At 42.5% G+C, this 16,593-nt stretch overlaps 1 protein-coding gene across 1 annotated transcript; it reads right to left on the minus strand.

The window, feature by feature from the left end:
• Nucleotides 1-2,210: 2,210 nt before the first annotated feature.
• On the minus strand, nt 2,211-4,435 carry LOC111861963 (tetra-peptide repeat homeobox protein 1). Its single transcript, XM_023846956.1, has 3 exons — nt 4,337-4,435; nt 3,917-4,246; nt 2,211-2,627 (listed from the first exon to the last, which is right to left on the minus strand). Exons 1-3 carry the CDS (start codon nt 4,433-4,435, stop codon nt 2,211-2,213), a joined length of 846 nt encoding a protein of 281 aa, XP_023702724.1.
• Between the last annotated feature and the right edge of the window lie 12,158 nt (nt 4,436-16,593).

Below are 16,593 nucleotides of genomic sequence, written 5' to 3' on the forward strand. Positions count from 1 at the left end.
GGAAAAATTAATAAGAAGTACATTCATCATAGTTTCTATACTACAGTGTAACTGGTCCTGTGAGGCTGGTTATCGATTGCGCGCGGCTTCCGCGCGCAGCTCTGCGTGAGCGGAAATTTCATTCGTTTGTTTACCGTGTTCGTATTCAGCATCGAAGCGCGGCAGCCGCGTGCGGCCGTTGATCGATGCTCTTCCTGAGCTCTTGCGAGATCACCACGAATGCTACACATACAGCGGCTGCCTTCATGTTCATGTTCAACATTATCGAAGAAACAAAAGAAACCAAAACGAAAAGTGCATTGGTGGATGAAGGAATTGTACCGTCAGCGAATGCAATATGGAAATACACTTATGCGAGGTATGACATTTGAATTAGTGGAAGATACAGTTAAAAACTGTAGGCGAATATCATTATCGGATTTCAAACACATAACCTCGTTGGTCAAGCCAAGAGCGAAAAGAACTGGACCCCCGAATTCGAGAAGCGATTACTGTGAGGGAGAGGATGCTTATTACTTTGAGATTCTCAGCCACTGGAGACTCCTATACAGGCTTGCAATAACTCTCCCGAATGTCCAAATAAAGTATATCAAGAATAGCGCCTGGCATTTTCATTTCGTTACGTACGTCCTTCCGTGCGACCTCGCTTATACTTCTATTATGTAATTAGCACTTTTTGAATTCCACAACACCTCTTTAGATTTATAAAGCTGTATGAGAGCTAGACACTTTTCATTTTCCATTTTGTCCCGAAAGTAGCACCGGAACTCCACAAGATCGTCTCAACTGAAATCCCTTTGCCGCGGGTCAAAGAACCGCTCCGATTTGGCTCGACACGCACCAAGTTCGCGCTCGGCAGTGTTCGTTCTGCCGCGCGCGGTAACATGGTATCGACTTTGCGAGGCAAAGCAACGAACACTGTCTCGCGCGGCAGCCGCGCGCAATCGATACCCGGCTTAAGAAGGTTGTCCAGTATGTGGGAATGTCACGGATGCATGAATTGCATTATCTTGATGCTTCAGTGGAAATATCTTCAAATCTATTAACAAATCCGATTTTGTTATTAATGATTAAGGGTACATGTCAGTCCGAAATAAATTTATTTGAAACAAGTTTTAAAAATATAAGGCATTTATTATGTTATACATTTCGTAGATAATTATGAGTGTGTGTTGATGATGTGGTTTCGATGATTCACGGGAGAGTTTCTGCAAGCGACTGCAACTTCCACTATTCTCGGACGGGAATACTGACTTGCAGTTCACTGCCGTTTGACTTCAGAGTCCTGCAAAGACAACATGTGATTGAAATTATTCATGGGAATGTCGAGATATAACCCCACCAATTCTTAACCTCATCATTTGACAGGAATGGATGGTCACATTCACTCCCCGGCAGTTTTACCTAGAGGAAATAACCTATGCATCCATGAAATAAGAGTCTGGGAGGGTCTCAGAGCCCTCTTGGACTCAGCAGTAAAAGATAATATTCTTGCCTCGTTCGGTAATTGAACCGCGGACGTCCAGACCGTAACCAGAGACAGTACTAATTTTTAGATTTGGAAGTTCTTCCTAAAATTCGGAGTTTTCCAAAACATTATTTTCATTAAATATTTATCCTTGTAATATACTGCGACCTTATTCTAAGACGATTTGCCAGGAGACACAATCACCCTACTCGTATAGCATATACAATATACTCTACAATATACATGGTGTATAACACACTGGTGCATCCACTCGGCTTATGTGGAAAATTTACGCTAAGTACTCGATGGAATAATTGTAACTAAAAATTGCACAAATGTGCTGAAACATGTCCTAGACAGCAATTCCCAACTGCTGTAAATGCTTTAACATTGATACGAATATAATAATTAGCTACAGCTTAAATTTACTTTCCCCCCACGCAGAAGGCACTAACTTATAATTAGTATAATCCCGTGTTTTCAGGTATATTTCAGGTATAATAATTTTTTGTCTTATTTTGACAGAAGTGCCTATAAACTCCGATAAAATCACAGGATAAATTACGATTCTTTTCCAACTGATACGGTCCAGAATATAATTCGTGCGTCACAAAGGTGTATAAGACACGAAGTGTTATCTGCTGAATCCGTTAATGGTTACGAGAGATGAAGAATGGTGACCGCGGAGGGACAGATATGAGTTCACTTTTCCATTACCTGCTGCATGAAGCTTCCTCAGAACTCAGTGATGGTAACCGTGGCCATAGGGCACAGGGTCAAGTACCGGCTTGGCTACCGTAATGCCTGGCACAGGTTGGGGCACAGGGACTGGATAAGGTTTAGCTACAGGGAAAGCTACAGGTTGAGGCACAGGGACTGCGTAAGGTTTCGGTACAGGCAGTGCCACAGGGACTGCGTAGGGTTTAGCTACAGGGACAGCAACAGGATGAGGGACAGCAACAGGATGGGGGACAGCGACAGGGTACGGCTTGGCGACAGGGACTGCGACAGGGTAGGGTCTGTCAACAGGAACAGCATATGGCTTGGGCACAGCGACAGGATAGGGACGGGGCACAGGGACAGCGTATGGTGCAGGCACCGGAAAAGGGACGTGTTTCTCTACAGGCACCGGCACTGGATGAGGCACAGGGACCGCGACCTGCAACATGAGCATGTTGAGCATGAGAAGCAAGTCACATGGAAATGATTAACGTCAGTACTTAACACTCATGTCGCAGTCATCATACAATATAGTAAACGCGTGTCTTTATTTTAAAACCAACCCATTATAGTCCATAATATACTCGTAGTATATAGTGTACATTGTGCATAACACAAGGTGGATCCACTCGGTTTGCATGGAAAATTTACGACAATTATATATGATAGAATAGTTATAACCAAAAACCGGAACTGAAGATGGGATCGAAACATTCCTTCCCACACACCAAACTCAACATGTTGCAAAGAGTGTTGTGTAGACAGGGATGTTATTGATATAATCTGTAGTAGATTCTAAAGGTTTCTGACGATGGTGTATGACACTCAGCATTACTGCGTTTTTGAACTTTACCATCATCCGGTATTCTAGAAACTAGAAAACACAACGTTTCGGAAAATAGATCTGTTTCCGTCCTCAAGTGAATGCATAGTAGACTTGGTCTTGCTGGCTAGGCTTGTAGCACAAATTTCCACCTCTATTTCTGTCCTAGTTTCATGCATGTGCGTGTTATATTGCATTGTTTGCATATTTTCTTGTTATCTCCCGCCGAATTAGTCTGGTCTCAGGTGATTACGATTAAATAGCTGTTTGAATCCGACAGGGATTGCCCAGTGATTGAGGTTAGCTCTTTCTAAGGGACCCAACCGAGAAGATGTCTCCCACCCATGTCACCTGAGGACGGAAACAGATCCAGTTTCCGAAACGCTGTGTTTTCTGATTTATAGAATACCGGACGATGGAAAGGGCACCAAATCCCAGTAGTTCTGAGGATTTTCTATAGTGATTTAAACAGTAGGATTCCACAACATATGAGTATAGATTTTATCAGTTCCAAATCGGTTGGAGCAAATAGGCTGGACACGTAGCACGCATGGGTAAAATAGTAAATATATTCAGAATTTTGTTGAAAGTTCTCAATGGAGGAGGCTATGTCTATGTGAGAAACTTAGTCACGTATGGGAGAATGATATTAAAATGGATCTAGAAAAGAAATTTATGAAGCTTTGTAGTCTACACACTTCAATTGATTTAGGGCAGGTCCAATATCGTGAGTGTGAACACGGGACATAACCTTCGAGGTCCATATTTGTAGAGGGAATTACTTATACTGAGAGACTATGAACTATTGCAGTGCAATCCTAAATCCTGCAGAGAGATCGACACCCAAAAAATGTTCTAGATCCAATAAGAACCAAAAGAGGGTAAGGAATGATTTGTGTACTGACCTGTTTGGTGACGGTGGTGTAGACCGATGCACCGATCACGTGAGAGGATGGGTATACAGGTTGAGGGTGTGCGTACACAGGTGGGGGGAGTGCGTATGGAGGTGGAGGGGGCAGAAGAGGACCAGAAGCGGGTGCAGCCAGGGGAACGGGGCCCGGAGGTAAAGCCAAATTAGCCAACCCACTGCCGCTGTAACCTGAGAGTCCACTTCCTACTCCGTAGCCTCCCAGGGTGCCGTACCCCAGCCCCAACAGACCTCTCTTCTCCTGCCTCTTCGCCTTTCCTTCTTCCGCGCCAACAACGGCCAGCAGCACCAGCGCTGATATGCAGAGCTGTGGACACACCACACCTGTGTAATTTGTTGCACTTGAGGTTCTCACGGTGGTGACGAATAACATGTCGTGTAGTCAAGTGGAACCAACCGAAGTTTCGAAGAAATATGTTTCCACCATCTCCAGGGCCGAAGAGAAGGCCAAACAAGAAACTGCCATGAAGCATGGCTTGCTTGCTGCCTGCTGCATGCTCGTTTGTTACTTGGCTAACTATTCGGCTCTAAAGATGGAGATAATATGTTCCTCGGAAACTCTGTTTGACTCACTGAACCACAGGTTGGTATTTCCCACAATAGACAATTCAGCAATGTAATATTTATTCGTGGTTTATTTTAACGACGCTTTCTCTTGTTAAGAGGAGCCGGGGTAGCTCAGTCGGTATAGCTACGGGATACAGTGTGGATGACCGGGTTTCGATTTCTAGTAGTGGCCAGAGATATTGTCACACTCTACAGACTGGCTCTGGGGCCCGCCTAGCCTCCTATCCAATAAATACTGGGGGCTCTTTCCCCGGGCCGAAGGATTGAGGATAATCACGTAAAAGTTTTCAGGGTAGGCTGTGTCCCGGATTAGATTCGAACTGGGTTCCTCCCGAATATGTCAGCAGGTGTAACCGTTCATCATAATTTGCCGAACCCTTTTGCATTAATTAAATTTATATTAAGTTAAGAGCGCGTGAAATACATACAGAGATCCGGCAGATAACCAACTTTTTACAGTCAGAAGTGACATAGTTCAAGTTTTGTAATGTGGACAGGAAGTAACATCTGGTACATTTCCTGGAATTCAGCAAAGTGGGAAAGTTTTTGAGAATTTGAGAGCTGACAGCTTGGAACAGCTATAACTTAGAAGTGGGAGGGCCGGAGCCTCGACCCCTGATCTTAATACATTAAGTCGATGTCAACCTTAGCGTCAGGTCAGCAACTGCCAGAATCACATAGCAAAGCAACATGATTGGAAATTGACTAATTTAGGGAACCTCCTAGTTTTCAAAATAATCAATGGCACGTGTTGGAGAAGTGGATTTCTCCTGGAGTCTGTTTTTCGTGGACCTCAGGTTTCGGAGAGAGATGGTTCTACCTCAAGGGAGTCTCATTCAACTTTCGGCCAAGTCAGACACAAAAACACAGCTACGTCACTTCGCTAAAAATATTACAAGTTCAATCCAAATAAGTGTAACTATTAGGGTTTCCGTTGTGTTCAGTGAGCTGAAGTTAATTAAATAATTACTGAAGTGCAAAATTCTTGAAGTGATATACTTGACTGTAGCGTAAGGATCTTCCTGCCCTGCCCGAGCTAGGCCCGTATATGACCCTGGATAAGAACTCATCTCCACCCATTACAGAGCAGAACCCAGCTACTCCCGTCTTTCCATACCTGCGAGACACCTAATGGTCGTACAGGAAACGAACTCTCGCCTACCAGCACCAATAACCACAATCCTCCTCCCCTCCCACCTAACTTCTCGCCATCCACGAGAAGAGAGAGGAGGGCAGTAACTTCAGTGGAGGTGCCCAGACACGAGGTGCAGACGAGCGGAAGCACAGGGAAGGAAGGGATGCGGTTAAAAGAACTAATAAGTGACGTAAAGTCGGGCAAAAGGCAGTCACGTGTGGAACACAACGTAAGGGCGAGAAGAACAGTTACAAGTGGAGCACAAAGTAAGGGCGAGAAGAAGAAAAGTTACAAGTGAAGCACAACGTAAGGGCGAGAAGAACAGTTACAAGTGAAGCACAACGTAAGGGCGAGAAGAACAGTTACAAGTAGAGCACAACGTAGGGGCGAGAAGAACAGTTACAAGTGAAGCACAACGTAAGGGCGAGAAGAACAGTTACAAGTAGAGCACAACGTAGGGGCGAGAAGAACAGTTACAAGTGGAGCACAACGTAGGGGCGAGAAGAAGAACAGTTACAAGAGGAGCACAACGTAAGGGCGAGAAGAACAGTCACGTGTGGAGCACAACGTAGGGGCCATACAGAAGAGCGGTTACACAGGGTTACCGCTTGAACCAACTTACTGGGCGCCTCTTTCAGTTACTGCACTATTTTGCTTGTTTCATATGTCACACAGTGAACTCAGGACAATGGCCCATTTTTGCGATTTCTTTTCTTAATTTCATAAAAGNGAGCACAACGTAGGGGCGAGAAGAAGAACAGTTACAAGAGGAGCACAACGTAAGGGCGAGAAGAACAGTCACGTGTGGAGCACAACGTAGGGGCCATACAGAAGAGCGGTTACACAGGGTTACCGCTTGAACCAACTTACTGGGCGCCTCTTTCAGTTACTGCACTATTTTGCTTGTTTCATATGTCACACAGTGAACTCAGGACAATGGCCCATTTTTGCGATTTCTTTTCTTAATTTCATAAAAGTTACAGCTTACTTTACTTTATGACTTACTTCCATGTAACACAGCTAAGTGTTGTCAGTGTTCTGTACTGACGGGATACATATGGAAATGAAGTCTGCGAGATCCATAGATTCCACCTGAATTGTTTATTCAGGAACTAACAAATTCCAGAATCCTTTTTAAACACTAATATTCGCTTACTTAACCAAAAATATACCACAACTTTCGTGGAATTGAAAGGTTCATTGTCGTAATCACAAGAACCAAGTTCAGGGTTCTGTTCTAAGTCATAATCATTTCTATTTATTTAACATTCATATGCCTAAACTTCGGGGGCACGCGGTAGTTGGTAGCTGGTTGAGGCACAATGCTCCAAGCCGGAAGGTCGCGGATCCAAGTCCCGATGAAGTCACTGGATTTTTTTCAATTGACCTAATCCTTCCGGCCGCACTATGGGCCTGGGGTCGACTCAGCCTCCAACATAAATGAGTACCAGGAATTAATTAAATAATTTCGCTGGGGAGTAAAGCGCGGCCGACGCGTAAGGCTGACAACCTTACCGCCATCTTTGAGCCGATTGTCTGGATAATGTGGGAACCTCAAAATCTCAAAACCCTATGGGCCTTCACGGCCTGTTACAGGGATAGCTTTACCTTTTTTATGCCTAAACTTTACATCTGATAATTTCCTATTGGGATTTCCAACTAAAATTTTGTTCGCACTTTTTATTTCCTCTCACGTGCTACATACTCCTTCGTAGCTGTCAATACTGCCCCGAAACAGAATGTAGAGAAGCTGTGAGTGGGATAATGTTTCATAACAGAACCTCTGCGAAATTTGCAAAGTGACGAATCTTAAAGAGAAACAGTACTTAGTTCGATGACTGATAACGCAATGCAGTAACACAGGTCAGCGTCCAAATGAGAAAATGAATTAGTGTACTCTTACGAAACGTTGAACAAGAAACAAACACGCCAGTGTAGCGCCTTGCGACATGTTGCAGTGAAAGTGATACAGCTAAGTGAACGTATGAATGGACAGACGTAGATCAAGGGCATATGTGAGTTGCGCACGCAGATCAGGTACCGGCATGCGATGCAACTGCACAGCAAATCCGCAACGTTTCCGAAAGTAACGAATCAAAACACAGTATATGGAACAACATTCCTTGGTTGGCCACTGAATCAAGGATCATTACACCCTCATCTTTATGTTTTTCCAACATGGTTTCTTCTTTAGCCTACAGAGTTCTCGTGTAAAATATCCCACATACTTCGTTTCAGTACTTTCTTTTCAGATAATATAAAATTATGGTGTTTTTTAAATGTTACTTATGTATAAATGTTCAGAGAAAATCTATTAGACATTCAAGATTATGAGTCGAAAGAACTTATTCACTATACAGAAAGGTTAAGGACTCGACGACTGTATTTCGATTCCCGGCAAGAGATAAAGCTTTCTTATCTGTACCAGTTATATATATTTTCCAAGATGTTCATCTGCGCAAGCACTAAAATCTCACGACAATTTTATATACTCATGGATCATTATAGTCTCATATATGTGTTACTTAGTCGCTCGATTTCCACCGCGGCGGCCCGGGTTCGATCTCGGGTCTGGTCAAGTTTGATTTGTGGTGAACAAAATGGCGCTGGGGAGGGTTTTCTCCGAGTACTTCGGTTTCCATTGCGAATTTTCATTCCACCAAATTCTCCATCATCATAATCACCGGAGCTGGCTACAATAGGCCAATCAGTGGCCGCCGTGCCGAGTGGACCCAGCTGGACTCCACACCTCAGTATGCGAATTAAAAAAATTAGGTATTACTTTGCGTTGGCATTTAAAATTGTATGTTTTAATTAAACGTTATTAAATCATCAAACAATTATATTATAATCTATGTAATAAATGAGAAGGCTTTCCATTGCATTTGCAAGGGCATTACACCAGCTAGAACAATATCATTCCTACACGAGCCGTTTCGAACTGGGATTATGCGAATATAAGACCAGAGCGGTTACATGTGACTACTTGAGGTACGTACACAGTATATACATATATATACATATCATTCATTGTAAAACAGAGATCGAAATATAGTAAAGAAACTTCTCGACAACTTTCTTTTGTGTAACTTTCTCTGTACATGGAATAAATAAAATTTGTTTTAAGCGAAGAAGTCTCCGTATCTTGACATGATTATAATGCACGACAACATGCAGTTTGAAATAAACATTAATTCGTCATTGAAAATACAAATGTGAAGTTTCACTCAGAGCCAAGAGACATGTCAAGCTTTGCACTAAGAAGAAAAGGCACGTCAAGTTTCATTCTAAGAACAAAGGGTGCATGTAGTTCTACTTATGATACCTGGAGATATGTCAGATCTCACTCCAATACCAAGGAATATCTCAAGTTTCACTCTGAAACCAGGGAAGAGGTCGAGATTTACATTGATACGTTGAGACAGAGATAGTGGCGCTGCTGTAAGAAAATCAAAGTTGCCCCTGTGCCAGGAATCGAACCCGGCAGTCGAGTCCGTACCGTCTCTATACCGACTGAGCTATCTCAGCTCCACAGTAATGTTACTCTCGATAAATTATGGTAAGCTGAAAATCGGTGTAGAGGCAAATGATAAACATGGCTAAATTATTCCTAAGTTTAACTAATTAAGCACCACGCCATAAAAACTTATGTGCGAGTAGAGGCATAGCTCCACCATTCTTAACTTTGTCACTAGGTAGAGGTGAGTGTCAGCTTCACGCCTCTGTCGCTTTATCTCCTGAGAAAGAGCCCCTAGTTCCCGTTGTGTAGAAGGATGGTTGGGCCAGAGAGCTGCTCTGGACATTATGAAGAAAACACTCTTGCCTCTACCGGAATCAAACCCCGACTTCTCGATCATCCAGTCCACAGCCTATCGCTATCCCGGCTCAGGAACCCTACAGGTACTGGACGTGTATGTGGGCAGCACGGGAACGAAATTCAGTAAAGTTCTACCGCGTTATTTGCTGTTGTCAGGCATAGGTGACTAAATGCAGAGGTTCATGATGTATGCCAGTTACGTAAGTTCTAATACGAGAAAGGTGGAGGTTGAGAAATAGCATTGTACTGGCAGGTCTAGTACTATTAATGACCATGGTGTGAGAATTTCACGTCCTGGTGACCGTTATCCCCTAGGGCACGGAAACACAACCTGTCTCAAGCAGTTCAGTGGGACAGACAAGGTTATTGCGTTATGTGAATATGAAGCAGACATTTGTTCCTTCTCATTGGAAATGTACTCATGGATACATGGGCGATCCTCACCAAGGATCTTGACTCAGAGATCATCTTTATTAGTCCCTCAAACTAATAAAGATATTTTCTGTCTCTTATTGAACTCGGAAATTTTACGAGAATCCGCCACAGTCCACATTATCGCACGATATTTTTTTCATATTCCATTTCAATAATAACTTTCCGCCTACACCTTCTTTTTCAAAAAATGGACTCTTCCATTCGGGATATTGAACTAAAATAGTGTGTGTGTGGTTTTTTTTTAATTTGTCTGTGTGTCCTCTACTCATTGGCTCTCATTGTCCTCCTACAAGTCGTCACGGCAAAATCAGTTGATGAAGCTCTTTAGTGTGTAATCAAATCGATCCTTCTTCTTCTGCTTTGACAGATTAGGCTCCGTGTTGTGTTCCCATCCAGACTTAATTTTGAAGTTCAGAATCTTCTAGAGAGTTGGTACGGTTCCTTGGACGGGGGCTGAGCCCAACGTAAGGCCGCTACCTACACGCGACAACACAAACACAGAATGAACGCACACACATACACACATCCTTGCCTCGAATGAGATTGGAACTCATGATCACAATGCTTAAACGGGTAGAGACATTTTTAACTGCTCTCGGCTGTTCTTCCTTCTTATTATGGAAAATATTTAATGATGAGGAGCTTCATAATTTGTACTCTTCACACAGTTTTACCAGCACAACAAAATAATAATGGATTAAATAGTTCGTGACATGTAGCACATACAGGATAGATGAGAAAATCATACAAACTTCTGACTGTAAAATCTGATGTAAGGGGGCTAAGGGTAGATCTGAGGATAATATTAAAAATTGTTAACGAATTGGGTGTAAAAGTAGCTGAATTCATGTGTAAGAATTGAGGTTATCGTAGCGGTGGTTATGAAGAGTACTATCTTCTGGGATATAACGCCGTGTAGTCCATTACAAACCCTGAAAATGGAGGAGATAAGTTCCTCCGAAACATCGGTTGACTTTCAGTAGATTTATTTTCAATAGCTCTTCCAGTCGTCCATTCAGTGCACAGGCCTCTTATTCAGTTCCGTAATAATTTTTCACTGCCAGTAGGACTACTTGAACGAGTGATCAGGCCAAGTCAGGCCTCTACCTAAACACAGGACAACACAAACACAGAATAAACGCATACACATACCAAACATCCATGCCTTGAGTGGGTTTTGAACCCACGATCCCAGCGTCCTAGCGAGCGGAGACAGTTCATGCCTTAGACCGCAAGGCTACTATGTCCGGATTCAGTAGGTTATACGGCGCTGTGTGCCAGACGATTATACTCCGAATTCATGTGGTTTAGGATAGGGACCAGTGGCAGGCTCTTGTGAAAATGGTGATAAGAATTCGGAACCCACTGAAAGGCATCTTGAGTGGAATCCTGAAGCAAATTCTGAACATTATTTTCACTGTCATTTTAATGGCATCGGCTGCCACATGGTCACTCCGCAAAATACGAGTTCGCAATAAATATGAACTTAAATATACATGCACACCTCTGACTTACCTCAATTGCTTAAGAATAGTGGCCCTGCTATTGATAATACTGATCAAATTAATAAATGTCCTTACTTTCATAACGACTGACCCAAACACTGAGCTAAGCTGTCTCCGTTTTCTTTTGAACTTTTGATTTTGAATTTAAGCAATGATGTGCAGAAGAGAGAGAGGCTGCACAGCGCTCCTTCAGACCTGAAAGGATCACTCTCTCTCTTACGAGTAAGCCGTTACGTCCTTCTTAGAGTTACAGACTAAGTTAACTGCAAAAAGAAACGTTTATATTTTGGTAGGATTAACAATATAGACCCTATATCGTTGCTTTTCAAACCTACAAATTTCAAGTGTCGACAATTTTGATTTAATTGCTGCATCTGCTGGCATGCGACGTGGTTATTTTATCTAAATCATATAATCAAGAAATATTTTGAGGGATTATATTTTCACTTAAAAATATAATATAATATGAAATAATATATAAATGTATATAATTATATTTTATTTAAACACACTGAACACAAAATCGCAAATCTGAAACGTTATTACATTACCTTTTCAGAAAAGTTACTTAAAATAGTCACATTTCAGTCAGTAAACTACTTTGCTAAAGACTAGGCGACCGGAGGTTGATCCCCGGCAGGGAGGTGATATTCTCGTCTTCCTCACGTGCACATCTGCGCCGGGAGTAAATGGATATAATTTGCATCTGACCACTCATCTCCACGTAGTGACGCGGTTAGGACATGGAGCTTTATCTCAACTCTTCCATACGCCTTCAGTGTTTGGGCATGGGGAAAACTTTAAGTTACAGGCTGCAATTTTGTACGTATATCATACTGTATTGATTGAATTTTGTTAACATCGATAAGTAGCGGACGACTAGAGTTTGCTTTGCAGCCTCTGTTGGTACACTACTGGTTTTTCTCCTGCAGTAATTTTCTTTTTCAGGGTAGGTCTAATGGCGTACTTTTCTATTGGTGGTCCACTTGTATTTATTTACATCAGCACAACTTCTGTTAATTCGTATCTACTACATGAAAAAGTTAAATAGTTCGGTTCAGTGTGACTTGATAAGATTTTCTTATTTCAACTTAACTAGTCACACTGAAGGGAACTATTTAAATTAGCGTCCATTGTCGCTCTCCCGTCAAAATTGCAACACTTTTACATTCTACACTTCAACAGTACACGTTTCGGCCTCAAACGGCCATCTTCAGGTGTTTTTATGTTACAGATATTTTACTAAAACTATGTTAAAAACGGCTACACTGTTTTTAATACAATTAACACGAATTAAAACAGTGTAGCAGTTTTTAACACAGTTTTAGTAAAATATCTGTAACATAAAAACACATGAAGATAGACGTTTGAGGCCGAAACATGTAGCGTTGAAGTGTAGAAAGTAAAACTGTTGCAATTTTGACGAAAGAAAAACAATTGGCACTAATTTGAACAATTGCAACGGGATGCTGAAATACAGAATCGGAACTATTTAACTTTTCATAATATTAGTGTGACGGACCAGAATGAAACAAATCATATCTGCTACATGTTTCCGCTTTTCGGCCATCATCATGCCTGCCCATTGTGCATTAGCTCCACTACTCGCTCCTTATATTAGCTAATGTTCATCGTGGGTATATTTCGTGTTGTCAGTTTGGTGCACTGGGTTTACCTTATCCTTGTTCGTGGTGTTCATTTTACAGGTTCTGCTAAAACGCGCTGTTTAGTGCCCTTTTCTTCAATGTGACTGGATCCTTCCCATACATGGCATGTGAACGAAATCGGTAATTTATCATAACTAACTAACTAAGTAACTAACCAACTCCATAGAGCTGAGCCGTTCTTCAGAAGCCGCCAATATTTTATGGAACCCGAAAGTTCATTAGCGCGTTTACAAAATCCCTTCACTGATCAATGCAGTCCCTACCACTCCATCCTATCTCTCTATGACCCATTTTATTACTATCCTCCCTCCTACTTCTTGGTCTTCCTACTTGTATTTTTCCTTCGTGTTTTCCTACTGAAATCTTATATAAATTCATCTTCACTCCCATGCGTGCTACATACCCTGCTTATATCAATCTCCTAGACTTGATGAAGTGTACAAGTTATGAAGCTCCACTTCAGGCAGTTATCTTCAACTGGAAATTTATATAATATTTTTGATTATGATGTATTTAACGGCGCGGTAGAAGATCAGAATACATACCGCCGAGTGTTAAGATGATAGTGGATGCTAAATTGGAAGGGATGTGGAAGGAAACTGTCGTGGTCTTACCAAGGCATAATTGCAACATTCGACTGGAGGCTCTCAGGAGTACCACAAACAGCCTCAGAGAGTTCAGTTGATGTCCCGGTTGAGATTCGAGCCGTCAGCAGCGCCGCCTGACCCAGGTCAGTGGCCAGGAGTTCATACAAATATAGAACATGGCCGATTAAAAATGCTTGCCTTGTGATTGCCCAAAATTGAAAACCTTAGGGCACAGATCCCGCTGTGGTCTTATTGTTTGTGATGTGATCCGAATAGATTTACCACAAAAGGCACAAAGCTTACATTGAACTTAAATTTATGTTTAAGGCATCAGGCAACAAAAAAAAACATGTTCTACTTACATGACTTTACTAAATCTCTCATTATCGGGATATTAATTCTGTTCTTGGCTGTTACATCGTATGGTTACAGGCAATGTTTCCGAAGCAAATGCTGCCGCCATGTTCAGGGTCGACATTGAACATGGAAACAACATATCAGATATATCTGTAACTTCGTCCACATCCACACGGTGTAACAACCCAAGAACAGAAATAACACCAATAAATAGCCGCCATGAAAGCCTGAAATCAATAATTGCTAGTATTTATTTATTTTATTTGTTCTCATAGGGTGAGACTGAGTCCACTTGGTACTGCGGCCACTCTTTGGTCTATTGTACCAGCCCGAGACTGTAACCGCACCATGAAGGAACACCATCAGTGTTGTCTTTTACATTATTAATTATAAGCTACTAGGCGTAAACAAAATATAATACAAGATAACAAAGGATGAAACACGATTGACCCCGCACCAGCGGGCACCAAAAAGGACATCTGGTCTTTCTTACGGACAAACAAGCTGCGTGCAACTCGTAGACGCAGAACAGCACAGGAAGTATCCATCTGCGTGGAATTTCAATGCTGAACTTCGACGGTATGGGTCTTTGAAAATTTGAGACTTGACAGATACGGCCCGCAATAATTTTCAGATGGGCGTGCCGGGCGATCGTTAGTGTACCTTCATATATTAGAGAGCTGTCAGGATGATCGTCTAGTATTTAGGCCCAAATTTAATTGAATATAGTTAGGGATTGGAGGAATGCAAATCAGACTAACACCAAAATTTTGGGTGCAGCCAATCATCGAAACTCAGAGGAGAGGAAACTGGGCGTTCCCGAAAGAGACAAGACTTCTGGCTTCTTCAGAACGATCAGTCGTCTAGGAATAATGGTTGTAGCATCGCGACATTCGGACTTCTGAACATTATATCAGTGTTCCCAAGTCAGTTACACAAATTCTATAGACGTAAATAGTTACAAGTGAAATACAATCTTATTTGACCAAGTAGTCAGCAAGTGAGAACGCGAACGGTGTAAATGAGGGTCAACGAGCTAAGTTACGAGTACGTGAGTGGACGAGTGTGCGGTCCCCATGTAACTCACATAGACAGCGAACGGATCCAACAGAGAACCTTTACGGGAGGTACGGCACACGCTAGGATTTAGGACAGCAGTGTCAGTAGTAACAGCATAGCTCGTAAGATGGGCTGGTATGTACAGTGATTATCGTGTGTCACTGTAGTGCCCAGTGTAGAGCACTGTAGTGCTCGCTACCAGATTTGTAAACCAGTGCTACAGGCTTTTACTAGGTAACTCTCTTTCATGTCTGCAATAAAGAGTGAGAGTGTCGAGTGACGTGTGTGTTCCAAATGTTCCGTATCTCCTTGTGCAAGCCAGGCCCGGAAATCGCCCTGAGACCGAACCTAGTACTAGCAGTTAAGCAGTCGAACCTCCAAGCATCCACCATTCAACGTTTCCTTTTCCCCTCCCTTCCTCAACTCGTGGATTGCACCAAAGTCCACTGGCGCCCATACCAATTCAAATCCCGCACCCTGCTCTGAATTAGACAGCAACGGGGAAGCGGCGGATAAAAGAGGCCAACGCAGCCGCGGGTACCACCCACCAGCAGCAGAAGTGACCACTACGGTGAAGTTAGGTGACTGACACAGAAACCGGCGGGCATCGATCGACACCAGTCTCTTCGGGGGCGGTTAGAAGATGATGATTATGGAGCAACCGGTAGAATGAGAATTGGCAAGGGAGACCGAAGTACTCGGAGAACACCTGCCCTAGTGTCACTTTGTCGACCACAAATCTTAAATGAATTGACCGCGGACGTAAAGCGGGCAACCGCGGTCGGAAGTGGGCGACTAGCCGCCTGAGCGATGGCACAGCCTTTTCAGTATCTTACTATGTATGTAACTATGTACTGTACAGACATATATATCGTGTAAAATAGTAGAGTTGTTCCTGTACCTAAATAATTAAAGAAGACACATGAAGACACATGCCTTGAAGACACATGAGGGCAGAATGCATATATCCACAAATATGTATGTGTATATATAAAGTACTAAGTTTTAAGTACAAACTTCATTTTTTGCTTCTTAGCACTCCAGTTACTTAATGCTGTACTAATGGAGGTCTACGTGGTGAATGTACATGTTACAGCTGAGTGTTTCTTGCAGCCGACTCTGCTGACCCGTCAATTAGTACGCTTTTGTGACTCATGCAATGTCCTATTTTAGTCTCATAGCATGTGTATCCTTCTTTATATGAGGGACTTCCTTGTAAATTCACCAGAGATTAAGAACAGATTAGTATGACGCCATTATGCTTTGCGTTATAAACGATACCTGATATTTTGCACGTTTGCAAAACATATATCTATTAAAGTGGCCATGTCTCTCTGTCCTTCAGTTCTCATGCGTATGACTTGGTTATTTAATGACGCTGTCAGTATAGAGGCAACATATCGTCGGTGATAGAATGACTAATCGGTGTAGAGAAGTTGGTGGAATGAGAATTCAGAAGGCAAGCTGAGGTACTCTGAGAAAATCTGCCCGGTACCATTTTGTCCACCACAATCCGACATGGCCT

This window comes from Cryptotermes secundus, unplaced genomic scaffold, assembly GCF_002891405.2.
Source record: "Cryptotermes secundus unplaced genomic scaffold, Csec_1.0 scaffold181, whole genome shotgun sequence".
Lineage (NCBI taxonomy): Eukaryota > Metazoa > Arthropoda > Insecta > Blattodea > Kalotermitidae > Cryptotermes > Cryptotermes secundus.